Here is a 19,347-nt window from a genome sequence, read left to right on the forward strand (position 1 = left end):
CCTATCAACTAACATTGTAACAGCAAAGCAGTTAGTTATGATCTTACTTATTAAACGGACTTTAGTAAATATGATTTACTACCTTTTCGATATCGCTGTCTCAAGCATTATTGTCGTTTTTGCTTCAAAGTCTTCACTGTCAACTTTTTTTATAGAAGTATCGCAGCCAACAATCGATCCAGCGTCGTCCTCTTTGTGAGAAAAAAGCTGCTCGACCAAATACCTGTTTGAGTGACACTTGTCTACAAGTACCTGCAATAACATCTTTGACTGCACAATTTTAGCCGCTGCGCCTGCCATCTCGTTGACCTCTTTATCCTGAATCACAATTAAGCGTCTTACGATTCCCTTGATATGCTCAAGAATCTCTTCATGGGCTGAAAGCACGCTTCGGCGCTCCAGCGCTGCAGATAATACCTCTCCACTCGTAGCTCTTTGCCCTGCAGGCGTTGGGCTTTTCATCGCAGTGTACTCCAACAACCCTACCAATAGGTCTGCCATATCCTTCCAAACAGAAGCAAACTTTGCACAAGTCTGTAGCTTCGTAAACTCTTCACAGAAGACTAAAGAAAGCATTTGAGCAACAACCACATGTGGTCGAAGAGTCAATGGGTCTCTCACGGACGGTCGGCGTCGACGGCCACTCACTCGTTTGGTGTCGCTATGAGCGTGCATCTGTTTTGAATATTTCTCGTCGTCTATTGAAGGCAATTGTCGTCTATAATACAGAAAAGAAGAATTTGTTTCTTCTTCGTTATCGCCAAATGGAATTTGTCCATCAGAATCCTCATATTTAGGTTCATAGAGTAGACCTAAACCAATGGGATTCAACCCGTACCGAAGAATGTCAAGCCAAGCCCCGGCCATGAACGATTGATCAGTTCCAGCGTGCGCACATAGCATGTGCTTAAATCCTTCAATTACCAGAACCACAAGTTCGTTTGAGAGCTCTCCTTTCATTTGGTTTAACAAGAGCTGCCTCGACACGATAGCCATTCCGCCAAGAAAGCGCAAGCGTTCTTCTACATAGTTGGGTACATCTGTGCGGAGCGTATCAAACATAAAGAGAAGCAATTCAATGGGTCTTGAAGGTGCATATAAATCGTGCAGACCTCGGTATTTCATCGCGAACATCATCATCTTTAGATAACAGTCACTGATCAAAATCTCATTTCCATCTCCATTCCATATTTTTTCTATTACAAGACGCTCCAGAAGTTGAAAGCCGTGATTTGCTGCATACGAACGCTTGATTGACCAACTTATCAGGTTGCAGATTGTCAGCCAATTCACACGGGAATAGTGCAAATTTTTCGGGCGCATCACTGCCACATAGCGATCCAGTCCGCACATGATGGGCGCCAGAAAGGGTCCAATTAGCTCGTCGTCGCCGCTCAACTCCATCAAAGAGCTCAAGAATGTCACAAGCAGCAGTCCGTGGACGTCACTTCGTGTATGTGTTACCCAAGCAAACAAACCGTTCATCGCCTTGTACAACAGAAAACACGCATTTTCGTACGACAAATTGCTTGGGCATTGATTAGTGAGTAGTACTGGTCGTAAATGCTCGAGTAATTGGGTGTAATGTGCCTCCAACACAGCAGATATGCCATCTTCTTCACCAGCAAACAGCGATCCGCTAAGTGAAATACATTGGCTCAGTAGGTGCTCAAAGAATACACAACCACCTTGGCTAAGTACCAATTTGGTATCTTTCGAGGGCTCATGTTCATCAGAACCTCGCAGTACCGACATGATTTCCTCATGCAGCGCTTTGATAACTTCAACCAGGGCGCGAGATGGCAAGCTTGCTACATCTTGCAATATAAACTCTACACGGCAAGGTTGTAACGTATGTCGAATCCACTGGTCTGTACCAATTTTGATGTCATCACCAGATGGCACCGTTGTTGGCGCTTCTCCCTCAATGATAAGATCTTCAGCGAGCAAAGCGAGCTCAGTGGGGCTACGCTGATAGTGCTCAAATTCCGTCAGTGACGAATATCGAGTAGTTGTCATAGATTCAGGGGTCGAACGGCCAAGATTCGAGTCAAGCGCCGTTAGTAGCCACGCTACACCGCGAAAAAAGCTACCAGTATTGTTCTCATTCATATCTTGTTCATAAGCGCGAAGTTCAATCTTTCGTTCCAATTCTGCTTTGTTTTTGTAAACCATGTTAATAAAGTCCAAACGCTCGTCATTATTTAAAAGCTCCAGATTCATGTCTTTGCTAGAATACAAAATTTGAGACGGTAAAGCGCGAAGTTCTCGCAATCCGCTTACGAGGTGAAAAAAATATTTCCAGGAATGGCTCAGAAGCGTCAAGCTGTACGAGCTTACGAGCTTTAATACCCCTGCAGTTGCTAATGAAGCACTTTCATTATCACAATACACTGATATTCCATTTTTGCGGCCATTGTAGCCGACAGGATAAACATCTGACGATAAGAGAGCCGAGTACTTGCAAAGGCGAATAAATATTGTGTTGCAGTGCTCAACCAATGACAAATGAGATGCTACTGCTGCGCAGATAACGAAACCGTTGCAAGCGAGCTGTAGTGCCGTTTTCTGTGGCAAATAGCGCACCTCATAACTACTTCCCACGCCGAGATCGTCACCACGAGAAGCATCCTTTGCTTGAGAGTCTAAAACAAACTGATGAAAAACACTACTAAAGGCTAGTACGAGGCTTGATTGGATAAGCTCCAAGATATGACGATCGTATTGATTACCTGAGCTAGCATTGAGTGGTATCGGTCCATCAAAATCATCTTGTTGTATCCACTTACTGCTTCTACGTAAAAAAGGGGCTCCAGAAGTGGGGCAAGGGGCGCACTTGGTAGATTCCTTGTATGATTCCACGGCATTCGAGGATTGTGTTTCGCAGTCACAAGTTATGCTTGATGAGCGGAGATGCAACGATAGGTGATGCACAATTAGACGAGAGTTGCGTGGGTCACTTTCGGCTTGGTTAAGTAGATCCTTCCAGCGATCGCTTGTAACTCCACCGTGTTTCCCACAATCTTCAACAGTTTTTATTTCATCCTTTAGTATTGCGTTATATAGCTCCGTCAAAAAGTCTTCCGGCAAATCACGACCTTTGGAAACCTCCGGGCCGTAATTTTTATTATTCTTGATAAACTCCGTCAATTTCATCTTCTTATCTGCTCGGATATTTATATTGTGCAGATCCGTGTTGAGCATAATCAAACTGAATGATAACAAATAGGCAACATCTGCGGATGCCATGAGGAATCGCTCGCGACACTGCTCATACACTTGGATTGAAAACGTGTTCAAGATTCGGTCGATTTGTTGAGCTTCTCCTGGAAGACGAAAACTTGCAAGGAACATGCGCAATGCTGTGACAATACTTTCGCCTTCAAAGTTGAAAGATCGAACAAAGTTTGTCAGGACATCACGATGAAAGTCCATTGTATCAGCCTCATGGATGTCCGTCTTCTCGAAGCCTTTGACTTCCTTGCCCATTGCACCCAAGTAATTACCAACTGCATTCTTGTTCAAGCCTTGGGGAAGAGATCGCAAAAACGTCGCTAGTGATACACTGTCAAGTGGAGTTGGCAGGAACGTATTTTGCTGCAAATACTTGACTCCAGCTAATGGCTTGCGATTGAATTCCTGAATGCCATGCTGAAAAAACTTTTTGCGCTGTCGATTCCTAAACAACTCTTCAGCAAGAGCAAATTCATCAGCGTCGGTATGTAGTACATGGTCGTCTTGATCCACCAGTAAGGAATCCTCTCTCATTCGATTATCACTGTGGTCTAGACAGCTATTTCTACTCCCGGAAGACAATTTCGGCTGCGTACGTAGATGCACGATATACAATGCGTTGAACATTCCGCGAAGTGTTGTTTCTCCAATTGCTTGCGCCCACAAGAAATGATCTTCATCATGTGACTCAAAGCAAGCGATATGAGACTGCTGCACAGCTTGTGATAACAGCTCAAATAACGTCTGTGTTAAGTCACAGCGATTGCCATCGCAGTCATAATTCACGTATAAGTCAGGTAGCAATGTTGCTTCAGCAAGCAAATCGTTCAAACAGTCGAGAATTTCAAACGAAATGCTATATAGCTGCTGTTTGGAAAGCATCATGCCTGAAAATTCTTCGTGCGCAGCATCAACCATGGTAACAGATTTGTCGTCAATGTGGTCGAGGGTGTCTGGTGCAAGTCGACTGGTGTCGTCTCCAAGCGGAAAATCTGGATGAGATACATCCATATTGGCCACACACCAGTGCAGCGTGTGAAAGAAGACGCCATTAATCAGAGTTTCTACTTGCATCTTGAGCTCCGATCGAAATTTGGACCACAAGAGTCGAATTAATCCAAGACACGCAACTGTAATTTTGGGTTCTGCACATGCACTGCATCAAGGACGGAACCATAAGTCTTAGCTACTCAACTTACAAAGAATGCAAATAAAGCACACAGAGCAGCACACACCCGAGTCGACAGTAACGCAAAATAGCGCAACACAGATCATCTTTGATAAACAATAACAACGATGGTTTCTGTTTGAGGAGTTCTGCGTCACATGCGATTAGCGCACGTTGTAGCAGTGTGAGCGACAATAAAACTTTGCGCTGATTTGTAGCCGTTTTATTTGACGTAGTAGATATCTCCGAAGTTGCTGAAGCGGCAAAGTTCCTCTGATGCAGCTTTTGACATAAAAAACCCGCGACTTTCACCGCACAAGGCAAACCAAAGCCCTGCCTTACATGTGACTCAGTTGCAGCAGAAATCGTATCGGAATAGATGGCGGGATTTGAGAAGATAAAGGTCATAGTGTCATGCAGAAACGTCGTGGCAGTCGAACGCAACAGTACCGTAACATGTGCCTATACAGCAACTCAGATAAAATCTGGTGAGTTTATCATGAAGAGTGATTGAATACGTACATCGTGCCGATCGCTGCAACTGAGAGCATAGAGCGACTCTACAAGCTGCCACATTGAATGGTCTGATAGTCTCACACCGCACGGTGAGAGCATTACTCCATGTAAAACGAGCACAATCAAGACAAGCACATTTTGATCGCTTTGAATACCCGTTTCTTGAAAACGACAGTGACTAACAGCATCCACAATGTCCGAAACCGCGTCCACAGTCGCATTCTGGTCCTTCACGTCACCCCAAGGCCACATGTTCAAGATATTTAGCACTGCTTGTAAAGCTACACCTGTTACGCTACTACCAGCGTCTTCGTGGCGAATGACGGCCAAAAAAGGCCTAATAACATCGACAGGTGATAATTCCGCCATGACTACATTATATTCGTAAATTATAAGAAAATGCTTCAGCACGCGTTGACTTTTACTTACTATCGCATCGAAGAAGACGTCCACGTAGTGACGAAAAACTTTGAAAGACCGCATGCGGGCTCTCCTGAAGTCATACGAAAGAGTGAAGGTCATGTTTCAGTTAAATTTGCGACAAGATGGCGTGGCCAAAAGTACGTATACACACCTGATTCACTCGCTGAGTAGTAGTTGAAGTCAGTAAGTAGCCATGACGCTGTCTTGCGAGACTCAGTACGCACTGAATATCGCTCAGCAGCACGGAGCGGACAGCTGCCATGGTCTCAAATAATGTGACCGATTCTTAACATCCTCTTATTCATGTCCACCACATGACTATTGTGTTTTCAACATCGACTTGGATTATAATCCGCAATACGACCAACGTGTTCCGAGCTGACAACAATGAAGGTGGTGGCTCTCGTGAGCGGCGGAAAAGACAGTTGCTACGCCATGATGGAGTGTGTGCGTTTTGGCCACGAAATTGTGTGCCTAGCGCATCTGCATCCATCGTCGCAACTGTCAGCAGATGACGCTGAGATCGATTCTTTCATGTTTCAAAGTGTCGGCCATCAGAGTGTTGAGCTCATCGCCAAGAGTATGGAGCTACCATTGATCTCAGAGACTATTTTGGGTACTGCAGTGACAACAGACATTAATTATCACGAATCAGCAGTAGGTGATGAGGTTGAAGACCTATTTCGACTGCTACAAAAGGTCAAGGTGCAGTGTCCAAACGTTGAAGGTGTCTGCACAGGTGCCATCTTTTCTAGCTATCAACGCAATCGAGTCGAGAATGTGTGCGTGGCAAAGTATTGTCACGCTTTTATGATGAATTGCTGATCATTTTTACTCTAGCTGTTCGAGAGTGGGACTCACATCGCTCAGCTACTTGTGGCGTCGCGATCAGACCGAGTTGCTGCAAGAGATGATTGATTCGAAAATAGAAGCCATATTGATTAAGATTGCATCCATTGGATTACAACCACGAATGCACCTGGGAAAGACAATAGCGGAGCTGCAGCCACAATTGATGACGTTGGTGAGTTTCAAAAGAGCAATTTATCAGCAAAGTGTACTGTATACTTATGTTATTTGGATAATTGTTTAGAAGGAAAAGTATCATCTTAATGTTTGCGGTGAAGGCGGCGAGTACGAAACTTTCACGCTCAATTGTCCATTGTTCAAAAAGCGCATTGTCATGTACGTCTCTTTGTTCAGTGTGTCTTTAACATTTCTAACGTTGAGACTTGATTTAAGTGATGAGAGCCACGTCGTAATTCATTCGGATGACTATGTGGCACCTGTGGCGTTTTTGTCGATTGACAAATGCCATCTGGAGGACAAAACCCCCGCTAGTCCATCGCACCTGGCTTTGCGAATTCCTCGTATTTCGCCTCCTAATGTATCAAGGCCCACAAATCGTACGAGAAAAAAGCTAGCAACTATGCTCGCTCTTACGCCACAGGCAGCAAATGATCATGTGCCTACTTTTGGTCAATTTCGCGACCAGTTGCACGTATCAGGCCTTATGAGTAGATATATTGGTGACGCATCAATTACTTTAGAGGAAGAAATCGCGGATATTTTTTCTCAGATAAAGGCGATTCTTCAAAGCCATCGAATGGAATTAAACGACGTGTGCTACGTGCATTTATACGTCCAGGATATGTCCTCGTTCAGTCAGCTCAATGCCGAGTATATCCGGCACCTTGGTCAACACTTGCCCCCATCGCGTTCGTGTGTCGAAATTAATGCATTGGCCAATGTTCCAGCCCGTGTGCTTATAGACTGTTTTGCGTTGCGTGGTAGTGGAGTTCAGAAGTTACAAGCTCTACGGGTGCGCCGTGACGTCTTACATGTCAAGAGTACGTCAAGTTGGGCACCAAGCTGTATCGGTCCTTACAGCCAAGCAAATGTACTGCACCGTGCGCTTATATTGCTGGCTGGACAAATCGCTTTTTATCCTCAAACGATGGAACTGGTTCCAGGCGACCGTGCAACTCAAACAACTCAGTGCTTTTACAATGTCTGTCGTGTCTTGGAAGCGCTTGATTCAAATCTTCGTCATGTGTGCTCTAGTGTCATTTACACCACTGGAGACCCTGAAGACTGCGGGGGTCGGGAGCGCCTGCTAGCTGACTGTCGTCGCCATCTACTAGCCAACGCTGAGCTGGTCGATGTATTCGAAGACGTTGTAGACAGTGACGAGAGTGACGGTGAAGTTGACAAGAAGGAAGCGCGCTTGGCGTTTGTGAAAGAAGCTCCGCTGCTGATTGTTCAGCTGTCTCAATTACCACGTAACGCACTTGTAGAGGTGGAGTCTCAGGCGCTCACGCACATTGCGTTTAAATATCTTAGACCACAAAGTTTCACGCGCACGAATCGTCTCGGCAATCTTCGTTTTGACTGGCAAACAGGAATGGTGCCACGAGCAATGTGCCAAATTGTGTGTACAGCATCAGCAGAAAGTAGTGAAGACTACTTAGATACAAGACTGTTGGCCAAAGCTGTCGCAGAGGGAATGTGGACATGCATACTTGACAGCCTCGTCCAAGCTTTAATGCCCTGGGATCGTGTGGTACATGCTCGGACATTTTATGTGGCATCAGCTTTCTCTAGTGAGATTGAGCTAGCTAAAATGTATCACAATACCGTCACGGCACGAGGAAAGGTACAAAGCATGCCCGGTATGACGTTTGTACCTGTGGACGCCATCCAAAGCAATGCGCTTGTTGCACTTCAGGTGACAGCGCAGGATTTGGACAAACTCGAGACAGAGCTATGGCTGCACAAGCAGATATAGCCACTTAGACGAAAGTGAGCTTGTAACAATCAATCAGTCGGATCTTAACTGCCGTAAAAAATAAAGCAATGAATGTATAAGAGTCCACACCTTTGTCGCTATTCGTCGATAAAATGCACTTCCTTTACCTTGTCTAATGCCGACGTTTATGCCGCTGATCACTAGTTCGGCTACTGCTGGATCGATCATCGCGATTTCTACGCTTCCGAGAATCGCGGTCTCGGGATCGTGCACTTCGCTCTGATCGGTTACGCCCACTTCGCTCCCTTTCCTGCTCAACTGTTCCACGGCCTTCACGCTCTCGTGGACGGTCCCGGTCTCGGTCGCGATCGCGTCCACGATCTTCTCGACCCTTTTCGCGATCTCGTTCTCTACCACCATCTCGACCTCGATCTCGATCTCGTTCACTTACTCGATCTCGATCCCGTTCACTTACTCGATCTCGATCCCGTTCACTTACTCGATTTCGATCCCGTTCACTTACTCGATCATGGTCACGTCGATCTTCTCGATCTCTATCACGATTTCGGTCCTGGTCACTTATCCCTTTACTACTGTCCTGTTCATCTCGGCGTCCACTACTTCGTGGATCATCACGGCGAGGGCGATCGCGAGACTTTGATCGATCGCGACTTGCTTCCTGTGATCCACCTCCAGGTCTTTCACTCCAGTCATCCTTGCCACTACTTCCGCGATCATCTACAACGCCACTACGGCCTCTGTCTCCGCCGGGTCCACCCATCCAAGGAGGTCCCACTCCAGGCCCAGCGCCCCATGGCGCTCCTCCCATAGGTGGCCCATTCCAAGGCTGCTGACCCATAAAGCCTGGAGGCGGGCCCATACCTGGATGCCAGCCTCTTGGAGGTGGGCCACTTAAAAATGCACCTCGCGGTGGTGCACCGCCCATTGGCGGCAAGCCATTTCCCCCAGCGCCCCATTCTCCGGTCTGCTCATCTACACCATCTCCTTTCATTGCTCCTGAGAATCCCCGTGGAGGCAATCCTCCACCTCCTCGTATTTGTAGCTTTGCATCTCGATCTCGCATAGCTTGCTGATTAGCTGCATTAACCGCCTGTCTCGATGCTTGCTCTGTCGACTTCTCGACAGCAAGCTCACGCCTCAATCTCAATTGTCGTGTAGCGTACTCCCTCCAACTGTGCTCATCAAACCCATAATTAAAATAGTCGGATATATCCACACCAGGTTTCCGCCATGGTCTGTCTTCGAGCAGATCTATATCCACATCAAATGCGGTGCGCCGTCCTCCGAACATGGTCATGTCATCCAACCCATCGGCCGTGGATCCACCTGAATCTCCAGGCTGAGAGCTTGTCATGGCTCCAGTACTCGAAACTCCTGAGCTAGCATGTTGTTGGCCTGCAAAACTGCCACGGACGTACCGATTACCGCCACCTGTGAAGCGCAATGTAGGTTTGGTGCTCGCATGGTCAGTGCTCAACACAATCGCCACGTCCTCGTCGTCCTCATCGTCATCCGAGTCCACTACTGGCTCGTCTTTTACGTCACAAGTAGCTGTAGCAGCAATTTCAGTCCCTTTATCAACCTTTGCCTCAGATTGTGACGTGGCCGAAGCGTTGAGCTTGATGGAAACACTTCCATACAGTTCTTCGTCTTCGTCTTCAGCCTCTTCTTTCTTTTCAATCTTTATGACCATCTCATTACTTGTTTCCCAGGTGGATCTAGATTCTTCTGTTTTAGCTTCCTCTTTGACACTGATTTCGTCCAAGCGCGTGGTTACGAGAACATCTTCACCAAACTCCTCGTCCTCCATGACCTACCTACTTGGATACAAACGACCTAGAGGGACGATGATGTGATTAAGTACGTCAAAACACAAATGTCAATCGAACTTAAATGAATACTTAAAGTAGTAGATTTTAGACGGTGATTGGCTTATGAAAAAATTCATTTAAGATTTGTATACTGACGCCTCCACGGCCAATAGTTTCACCCGACACATCGCTCAATTGCGCAGTTCTTCTTGTCTCGTTCGACTTTTGCAGGTAAGCATGGATTTAAGTTTACTTGCGTGATGAGGAGAGAGGCAAATTTATTGAAGAGCAGCAGGGAATGAGATGTCAATACGAGCAAAGTGATTGCAATTTCGAATGTAGGAATCGTCAGAATCGTTAGAATACAACGTTAAAGGTTGGAGCTAACAGCTACTCTTCAATTGGGATACTGAGCTATGCAACATCTCCTTTCGTATCTACCGCTCTCTCCTTCGCCACATCTTTCCAAAGTGATATGACGACGAATTCTAGTGCAAATACTAATGGCTTTTGTCCTGTAGCAGCTTAGTCCAAGATGCCACACTCTTTCGGTTACCGTGCTCGCACGCGCGACATGTTCGCCCGTCCGTTCCGTCAGAGCGGTGTTATTAAGATGTCGACCTATCTGCGAACATTCAAAGTGGGCGACTATGTGGACATTAAGGCCAATGGTGCCATCCATAAGGGCATGCCTCACAAGTTCTACCACGGTCGCACTGGCCGTGTGTACAACGTCACCAAGCGTGCCGTTGGTGTGCGTGTGAACAAGGTGGTGGGCAACCGTGTTATCCACAAGCACATTAATGTACGCATTGAACACGTCCACCAATCTAAGTGTCGACTGGGTTTCCTCACGCGTGTTAAGGAGAATGAGCTGAAGAAAAAAGAGGCTCGTGCTACTGGTGTCCGTGCTCAGATTAAGCGTACCCCTGCGCTGCCCAAGGCCGCTTACACGCTCAAGACTAATGGCGTTAAGCCCATCACCATGGCTGCACAGCCATTCGTGGACCTCATGTAAGTCGTTAGTAATGTATCTATTACTATTACTACGATTGCTTCAGTGGAGTGCACTCAATTTGTGACGGGCTAGCTCAAACTCTCGGGCTTTTTTCTAATTTTAACGAGCTGAACATAATGAAAGAACGAGTCAAACTTTTCGACGTTCGTCGTTCTTGGCATTGAAGCATACCATCGTCATGAGCGTGGATCTACATTAGGTATTACATCCTCTTACTATCACTAAGCCTGAGGAAATTATATTAATCCTCTGATCTTGACTGTCTTATCTATGAATCTTTTGCATCTGTAATATCAAGCGAAAATATAGTACTTGACATAGATATGAGGTAGTATTACAAATACATTATAGTCTCGATGTAGATTTTCACATCCATTCCGCCATTTTGTGCCCCTTCGCCACCTCCAAGGATGAACATGCCGATGGACGACGCATCGATGGAAAAATACGCCGATGTACGAATTTCATTGCGCAAAAAAACTATCAAATTTGATGAATTCTATGCAGTTTCTGGACAATCTTGAAAAAACAGATCCGGAAGGCTACAGACATCTCATTGACACAATGCAAAACCAATTGCAAGCCGCAGAGGATCCGATAAATTCATCAGGAGTTGACGCTGACGGTGCACTCTTGGATATTCTCAAGAATGTGACTGAGGTACGGGGAGGTGCTGCCAACATTGATTCGCCAGGTATGATGAGCTCATTATCGCTATTCAGACCTATTTGATAAATTCTGGTGGCTTATCTTACAACAAAATTTAAGATTTCAACCCGCGGTTTCCTGGTGATAAGGTAATGGGGAAAGACGGATTAAAGACGAGTTTAGAGGGGGTAAGTTTGGAATAAAGACAATTAAGAGGTCGAAACTAAGGTCTAACTTTGAAACTTGGGTATTTTTCAGATGTACATAGAAGTCAAAGCTGGCTTTGTTATCAAGACAACTGACGTCAAATCCAGGAAAAAGGTGTGAAGTCTAATTATATATCGACTGTGCAGTATCTTTAACTTGTGAGTGCACAGGTTTTCGTAAACGTAGTGTATGCTGATGAGATTCAAGAGTTTTCGGGTAAAAAAAAGCTGGATGATGAGGGGAAGGAGCAAGAAGTAAGGCTATTCAACATTTAACTGCTAGCCAAATTCTGAACTGAGTAGGTGGGTCTTGTGTGATCAGGGAATTCATGTACCACTTAGTCTTGGCGCTCCACATGAAGTGAAAGATAAGAATGGAGTGGAATCGCTGGCTTTTGACGTTGCAGTGAACACGAAAGTTGTAGACGATTGCCGAGCCGATAAATCCGGCGCATTTCGAAATTTTGTTTGCGAGCTTGCGATCGAATACATCGACCAGAAGGTACTTAGAATGTTTTTGTTTCGGGTACTTAATGCCACATTTGACTGACACGCGGTATATGAGGCAGTACAAAATCAAGCTTGATGGTCGCTTTAAGCTGCCAAGACTGACGTATCGTGGAGAGCTACCGCCTCCTAGGCACTATATACGCAAAACTCAGGCACCAATTATTCAGGAAGTTACTGCAGATAAGACGATTGGATCAAAAAATAGCAAGGCAAAAGCTGCTTTATCAAAATCAGCGAAAACAGCTACAGCAAAATATGAGATTTATGAAGTATACAATGGAAATCGTTTGGTGTGTACAAGACTTCCTTCTGTTTCAAAGGGCAGTACACCTTTGTCACAAGAGGTGTTGGAACAAGCGCAAAATCAATTAGTTGTCGTGATTCTGTTTCCGAACAAGATTTATACGGCGAATGACATCCAACTAGAATTGCACGCCGAGCTATTGAGTATCAAGGCACCTACTCATCATGACTTGGGTATGCACAATGCATTTCAGTGAGTTCATTCTGCGTCGAACTTATTGTGTATCTTCCAGACGTCTTTCTTCCGTATCCCGTAGATATTTCCTCTGCCAGCGTTTGCTTCAATCAGGATAATAACGCGCTGGAGATGTCGCTTGTAGTCGATAAATCTTGGAACAGTATTGCATCCGACTGTGGTTCCGCGCCCTGGCTACTCGCAAGAGCGCTTCACGAGGACAATGAAGTTGAAGATGGCAGCAATGTAGAAAAAGCTGCTGATCTTGTCGGCAAAAACCCAATGTCACTTGTGGAGAAATTTCATCTTGTGAATACAACGAAGTCGCATGATAAAGCAATTGGTGATAGACTCGCAACAAAAGCGACTCCACGATGGGATCCCGTTCTAGAAGATGAAGAGTTGCCTGAAGACCGATTTCATCGCAAAGATATGATGTCTATGCATATTCTCGAGCAGCGACGTGCTGAGCGTGAACAAAAGGCGAAAGAAGCTGATCAAAAACAGAGACAAAGGCGTGCAGAGGTTGAGAGTATGCAAAGGAAGGCAGCAGAAGCTGGTAAAACATGGCGTGAGATGTATCCGAACGAGCCAGAAACAACTTACATAGATGTCGAGGAAATTGTCCGACAGGAAAAGGAAAGACTTGACCGTCATTTGGAAAAAAAGAAAATGGAAGAGGAAGATCCATCCAGTGAGTTCATGCCTACAGAGGATGCAATTCGAGCAGCTATGAAATGGTCTGAATCCAGAGCAAACAGAAATCTTGATTTGCAATCCGCCTTGGCATTCGATTTGCTCTAAAATAACAACATGGTAATTCGTTCATACTACAATTCATCTCCTCCTTTGTACTTAATTACGAGAACCAAATATAGTTGAGCCGATACGAACGTGCGTACTACCGCAGAAAATCTGTGCAGATCAAACAAGAATTAATTGCAAAACGTCCACATTCAAAGTATCATTTCGTACCGCTAGCTCAAAGTCACCAGACATGCCCATGCTAAGATCCAGATCCGTCTCAGTCTTACCGATTGCTTCAGCCACCTGCTTACGACAAGCCACGAGACGCTCAAAACATTGAGATGTCGTGTCGCCATAACGTCCGATAGTCATGAGCCCTGTGAGTTGTAAATGCTCACATGAGGATACAATATGACGTGCTAACGTAACTGATCCATCCGCATCTATTCCCGATTTCTGCTTCTCGTCACTTGTATTCACTTGAACCATCACATTGAGCTTATCAGTGCGAAATTCACCTGATGCTTTGTTAAGAGCATCGGCAATCTTTATTGAGTCCACTGTCTCGACGACAAAAAGATTTGGTACGTCACGCACAAGTGGCTTGGCCTTATTCGACTGCACGTGACCAATGAAATGCCATTTCACATCACCTGGCAATAAAGGCGCTTTCTCCACTAACTCTTGTATCTGTAAATCAACATGAAGACGATCATTATATTGTATTTACATCACCAAAGAGTTTGCAGTCTCGTACGTAATTTTCGCCAAAATGTCGTTGATTAGCTTCGTACGCCTCGCGCAAGTCATCCACAGGCTTCGTTTTGCTTACTGCTACCAATGTACACTGTTGCTTCCAAGGACTTTTTGTCACCGCTTCCGTTACCTTAGCACGTACTGCTAGTAAGTTCTTTGCCACAGCCATGTTTTTAAGTGGAATTGATTGATAATAATTCGGTAAAACTACATTTTAAAAGAAAATAGGCTACAACTCTTAAAGTATGAATTACACTTGTCAGATATTATCAAACAATGAAGAAATGACTTGGGAACAATCGACTGTACTAAGCTAAAGAAGCATTTATTCAAAGTATCTAATGTCGCATTGTTTCTTGAGCATCGGAGGCTAAAGAGCTACCATCTTTGTCTGTCCACAAACTATTGGAGTCAGAAGCATCATTCGATGACCCTTGAAATCGAAAATCATCATCAAACGATGAGGTTGTCAAGATACCATTTGCGCTTGCCGAAGTATCGTCTTGGTAGCTTTGAGAGCCAGAATTAACAAAATTATCGTCATATTTTGAATGAGACATTGACGTCTCCTCTTCAACAGTACCAGCTTCATAACTTTCTGACCCACCAAATGTTGCTATACTTTCGCTGTCCGCCTCAGCAGCATTTGCATTGCTTGTTTCATTCGATGATCCTTGAAATGTTGCGATCGCAATAGCTCCAAAAGTTATTCCACAAAGTATAAGCAGTGCAATGGCACCACGTTTGCTCCATGGACGAGCCATTGGATGTGAGATTGAACGTAAGACTGAAGTCCTCGTCAAAATCGCATCTTCCCCTTCTTCAAGACGATCAAAGTTTAGTTGGTTCATGTGTTTGCTTTCATGCATCATATTTGTAATCTTGATTGTTATGAAATCTCGCTGGTAAAGTGCGCACAACTAATGCTGTAGAAAAGTGCCGCCATACCGAAATACATCCGCTTGAAACCCCTGTCAATAGACTCATCCCACACCACCTCAAAATAAATCGTATGAATCGCAAAAGTAGCACCTAAGTCGTCCCATGGAGCGGAAGGAACCAACATGAGACTCGGCAGCCGACCTAACACCAACTGTACGTCAACACCGGCGCTGAAAGTTTGATTTGATATGGCCATCTTACGCTCAACTAAGTTTTTTAAAGAGGTGCCTTCGCATACAAGTTTAAAGAGGTAAGCATGCGTAACAACCTAGAGTCTAGTTGAGTGAAGTAATTAGAAACAAACACTGTGATGATCTTTTGATGGAGAACAATCTCAAGAGCCGTTCTTATGAGCTATTAATGGAAACGTAACATTAATCTACACGGCATCGCTACCAATATGACCCTACGGGTTGATTCCTTATAACATCGTCTAGTAAATTCGTCTAGTGCACTTTTCAACTCGATGCTCAAGAATATTCAAATAATTAAACACTGCCGCGCTATCCATTGCTATAATCGAGTAGCCTTCTCAGTGGTACTCATGTAGCCATTGAGCTCATTTCAATGGCGTTTTGACCATGCAATTTTAATCAGGTGAGGCCTCCTTTGTTATGAAGAACCTGTACGATCGTACAGCACGATAAATCGCTCGATCAGCGCAGCTTTCCAATCGAATTGCACGTAAATATATACGATAGATAAATGCTGCAAACTTCAGTCCTTTAGTATTGAAGTTTGCCCTTCTTTTTGCATTCCATTGCGCTGGTAGTGCAAATCGAAATTACTAAACAGCAGAGCATTCGTCTTATGCTACTCACATTAACCACACTCGATTTGATAGCGGCCGAAGATCAAATGTTTGATAATTTAAATCTTCTATTGCTCGTGCTACACAACGGCCATGGACATAAGGAGCGAGATTTGAAAAGAAGATTATGCTGAGCTGCTCTTCTTTATATCAAATTTGCGTCTGAAAAAATAATCTCAATGATTCGAGGACTTGTTCATGATTGCTACAAAAATCAAAGATAAAATGACCTGCTAAGTGAGCTCAAACTTCCGCAATTTTCTCAGTCGCGTTGGTCGAGTACTGACGATCGACGGAACAATTTTTGGCTTAATGGTCTCTGCTCGTTCAGATTCTACGCTATCTTTCTTGACCTTGCGAGGATCTTCAGTCTTGGACTCATTTGCCTTAGATTTTCCTCGGGGCTTAGCGTCCATATGATCGCTTTTGCTGTTTGCACCCAATATGCCAACTCGTCGAGTTCGTGTGGCAGATGGTCGATCAATGAGTTTTGGAAGGGGTTGTGCCGGTAAAAATGCTAAAGCCACGGACCTGATGACAAAACAAGGTTTCAATACACTGCAACGAGAAACGACAAATATTTGCATCATCTACTCAATATCGTCCTTCAGCAAAGGAGTCTCCAGTTGTTTGAGCTCGCCACCAGTCCGATTCTTAATCGCTAACTCCACCAACCGACCAATGCTGATACAACAAGTATTGAAGAGTCAGGCAATCCGTCAGCAGCTAGCTATCGTACAAGTAATGAATTGATTATCTTACTTATGATAAGCAACAAAATTAAGGAATTCCAGCGATGCCCGCGAGATTTTTCCAAGACCCAACCACTCCCGAAACAATTGTGCCTTATTGTTCATAAAATTCAGCTTTCGACCTCTTGCAAACATGTCATAGATAGACCACTCCATCTTCTTAGTCCGCTCATCAGCAAAGTGAATTCGTTCCTAAAGACATCCATGCGTCAAACAATTAGAGGAATCAGCTATATAAACCTCAGCTCACGTACGTACCAAAAACGCTTCGTTAAATACGTTGTCAGTCTCAGACACAGCAAAGAGGTCAAGCTCATCTGCCAGCTCCTCTTCCTCTACATCCTCAAGCTCAATCTCTTCATGCTTTGTCTCACCACGAAAATCTCGCCAACGTCCATAATATATTGCTTCTGTTTTAAATAATTCCACTAATCTCTACAAACAGAAACCATCACTTAGCATCCTAACCATTTGCGTACAGCAACAACATTCATATTCACAAGTCCAATAGTACCCTTAAACACGACGATGCTTCAAACACTTCGGGTTCCACCAGCCCTAAAAACTGTCGCATATAATCGCCAACTATTACAAAACGAGTAGGCTCAGATATAAACCATTGCGTTCGATCCAGTACTCAGCATCTACTCACCTAGCGCCTTCACTTCTTCCACTGTAGTCAAACAAGATTGCGTAGTGTCACCAAATGTACTCATCATTGCACTAATCGTATGCAGCACTAAGGACGATTTCTTGCTAATCTTGTCAGTACCATGCTTCACACCACAGACACAAATTTCTTCAAAAAATTCTCCTTCCGCGACTTGCCAGCGTGGTTTGTAGTTGGGCGTAACTTTAGAGTAATGCGGCACCTGCGCTGGTGCAACGTAAGCACTATTTGGATGCGTGGGTAGTGCACCTCCATTATCTATCTGCGGTCCTGCCGGTCGTATAGTCCTTTGCTGAAGCATTCTAAGATACGGGTCAGACTTTACGGCCGATACGGTGTCCACTCGACCTTTCTTGTCTTCTCGCTTCGTCTCGTCTTCTGTATCAGCATTGCTATTAGACTCTCTATCGCTCGATTGTGGGACATTTCGTTTCTCGCGAATATAATTTAGCATTCTCTTCTTTTGTTCTAGAGGCAGAGTTTTCCAAGCATTGGTCTGAAGGCATTGGTGATCAATATATTAGATTATATTGCCAGAATAGACTTGAATACTTCTGCACACCTCCTTGTAGGGATACTTTTGCTCAATGGCATGAAAAAGGCGATGGACCTGCTCCAGCAGAGGCAAGTACGCTAAATCCTTCAGTCCGTACTCATCGGAGATGTCTGCTTCAGCAGGAGTCGACATTATTTAGTATTGAAATAAGACCATCGCCGCATATTTTTATTATTATTATTTTGGGCTATGTCAAAATTAGGATAATGCACAAATGGACATAGCAGTGCTGAGTTTCTATACTCCGTCCTCTGCAGCGACTTGATTAGTCTGTTCACAATATTGATAGAGGTACTCTTCATTTTGAAGACAGAAAAAATTACCGATCGTGATGTCTAAGGAATTTGTCAACTGCTTTTGCTGGTCAAGATCGTGTTAATGTGGGCTTGACCAGAAATAAGCATGCTACTTCTCGGATGTTGTAGGATGATACTCAGTCCACGACCCTGAGAATGTAGATGAAAACTCTCTTGAGTTGGATTTTGTCTTGGGTTCAGGGACAAGCTGTAGCCGGAAATACACGCGCGCTCACAACTACAAGAAACTGAAAACAACAAATGTTGAGTTCTGCCAGTACTTAGGCTTATGCAGCGGGGCTGCCGTAGCTCTTTTCCTTAGGGGTAGCTTGGTTAAGGTCAGTGACCTTCGTTCATACTTGGAACCAGTACGAGCGTAGCGAATCGCGATCCACTTACTTCAAAAACAACCTTAACCCAAGGCTGTATTTCTCGGTTTTATTTGCGGCAAGGCCCCTATATCTAACTCTATAGGTTTTCTATACATATATATATAGTGAAACCCAATTAAATGTATAACTACTGGCTGTTCCAGCCACGTACTGACTTCACATCCTTCCTATCAGGGCACGTGAAACTTCGATACAGCTTGAGTTAAGTGCTTTAATTTAGGAGAAGCGCACCCATAAAACAGTAGGTAAGGAATCACTACTAGTAATTACGCTAGTATGCTGGTTCACGGATGGCTCTAGACTGGATTTTGGAGTCGTCGATTTAGCTGCAGGGCAGGCACCTATAACACTCTGTCATCAGAGTCTCTCGAGCCTTATTACGAAGACCATATAGTGTCAAAGTAAAGTGTCGTGAAAACGTATAACGGTCAATACCAGTACGGATGAATAGTGACACTGTAACGGGGTTACACGTATTCTGGTAACAGGGGGGGTCACACGAGATGGGCATGCTTTGACTGCACCCAATTAAGTATACGGTATGTGGCTGGGTAGCCAGTAGTCATGCATGTATTTAGATTTTACTATATATATTTAGGAAAATCTATACATTTAAAATTGGGCGGCTTTGCCGCAGATAAAA

The 19,347-nt window shown here is 44.5% G+C and overlaps 8 protein-coding genes across 8 annotated transcripts; 2 read left to right on the forward strand and 6 right to left on the reverse strand.

The window, feature by feature from the left end:
- Positions 1-4: 4 nt before the first annotated feature.
- Positions 5-5,603, reverse strand: PHALS_02268 (arf guanine-nucleotide exchange factor gnom-like; the record flags this gene model as incomplete). Its single annotated transcript, XM_024716735.1, has 6 exons — positions 5-8; positions 83-4,390; positions 4,470-4,864; positions 4,925-5,289; positions 5,348-5,411; positions 5,493-5,603. The coding sequence occupies 6 exons, from the start codon at positions 5,601-5,603 to the stop codon at positions 5-7; spliced, it is 5,247 nt and encodes a 1,748-aa protein (XP_024582304.1).
- Positions 5,604-5,728: 125 nt separating this feature from the next.
- PHALS_02269 (Predicted ATPase (PP-loop superfamily)) lies at positions 5,729-8,129 on the forward strand (the record flags this gene model as incomplete). The annotated part of the gene is made up of 5 exons (XM_024716736.1): positions 5,729-5,921; positions 6,000-6,123; positions 6,182-6,365; positions 6,435-6,526; positions 6,584-8,129. The coding sequence occupies 5 exons, from the start codon at positions 5,729-5,731 to the stop codon at positions 8,127-8,129; spliced, it is 2,139 nt and encodes a 712-aa protein (XP_024582305.1).
- A 4-nt stretch (positions 8,130-8,133) lies between these two features.
- PHALS_02270 (Polyadenylation factor I complex, subunit FIP1) lies at positions 8,134-9,921 on the reverse strand (the record flags this gene model as incomplete). Its single annotated transcript, XM_024716737.1, has 3 exons — positions 8,134-8,177; positions 8,258-8,326; positions 8,388-9,921. 3 exons carry the CDS (start codon positions 9,919-9,921, stop codon positions 8,134-8,136), a joined length of 1,647 nt encoding a protein of 548 aa, XP_024582306.1.
- Positions 9,922-10,496: 575 nt separating this feature from the next.
- PHALS_02271 (60s ribosomal protein l21-1) lies at positions 10,497-13,586 on the forward strand (the record flags this gene model as incomplete). The annotated part of the gene is made up of 11 exons (XM_024716738.1): positions 10,497-10,727; positions 10,788-10,936; positions 10,984-11,083; positions 11,303-11,395; positions 11,448-11,634; positions 11,709-11,776; positions 11,847-11,909; positions 11,966-12,049; positions 12,117-12,296; positions 12,364-12,781; positions 12,841-13,586. 11 exons carry the CDS (start codon positions 10,497-10,499, stop codon positions 13,584-13,586), a joined length of 2,319 nt encoding a protein of 772 aa, XP_024582307.1.
- A 51-nt stretch (positions 13,587-13,637) lies between these two features.
- PHALS_02272 (Proline synthetase co-transcribed protein) lies at positions 13,638-14,454 on the reverse strand (the record flags this gene model as incomplete). Its single annotated transcript, XM_024716739.1, has 3 exons — positions 13,638-13,697; positions 13,758-14,219; positions 14,287-14,454. 3 exons carry the CDS (start codon positions 14,452-14,454, stop codon positions 13,638-13,640), a joined length of 690 nt encoding a protein of 229 aa, XP_024582308.1.
- A 169-nt stretch (positions 14,455-14,623) lies between these two features.
- Positions 14,624-15,157, reverse strand: PHALS_02273 (uncharacterized protein; the record flags this gene model as incomplete). The annotated part of the gene is made up of 1 exon (XM_024716740.1): positions 14,624-15,157. One exon carries the CDS (start codon positions 15,155-15,157, stop codon positions 14,624-14,626), a length of 534 nt encoding a protein of 177 aa, XP_024582309.1.
- Positions 15,158-15,159: 2 nt separating this feature from the next.
- PHALS_14851 (uncharacterized protein) lies at positions 15,160-16,272 on the reverse strand. Its single transcript, XM_036407098.1, has one exon. It carries the CDS (start codon positions 15,421-15,423, stop codon positions 15,175-15,177), a length of 249 nt encoding a protein of 82 aa, XP_036263357.1. The 5' UTR covers positions 15,424-16,272; the 3' UTR covers positions 15,160-15,174.
- On the reverse strand, positions 16,272-18,148 carry PHALS_02274 (Transcription initiation factor IID, 18kDa subunit; the record flags this gene model as incomplete). The annotated part of the gene is made up of 7 exons (XM_024716742.1): positions 16,272-16,569; positions 16,633-16,722; positions 16,801-16,982; positions 17,049-17,225; positions 17,305-17,375; positions 17,443-17,956; positions 18,023-18,148. The coding sequence occupies 7 exons, from the start codon at positions 18,146-18,148 to the stop codon at positions 16,272-16,274; spliced, it is 1,458 nt and encodes a 485-aa protein (XP_024582311.1).
- Between the last annotated feature and the right edge of the window lie 1,199 nt (positions 18,149-19,347).

This window comes from Plasmopara halstedii (genome assembly GCF_900000015.1).
Source record: "Plasmopara halstedii genome assembly, contig: Scaffold_1878, whole genome shotgun sequence".
Lineage (NCBI taxonomy): Eukaryota > Oomycota > Peronosporomycetes > Peronosporales > Peronosporaceae > Plasmopara > Plasmopara halstedii.

What these genes read in the sequence shown, in the direction of transcription:
- PHALS_14851 (XM_036407098.1), bottom strand. Translation starts at nt 15,423, where the DNA reads ATGGCCATATCAAATCAAACTTTCAGCGCCGGTGTTGACGTACAGTTG.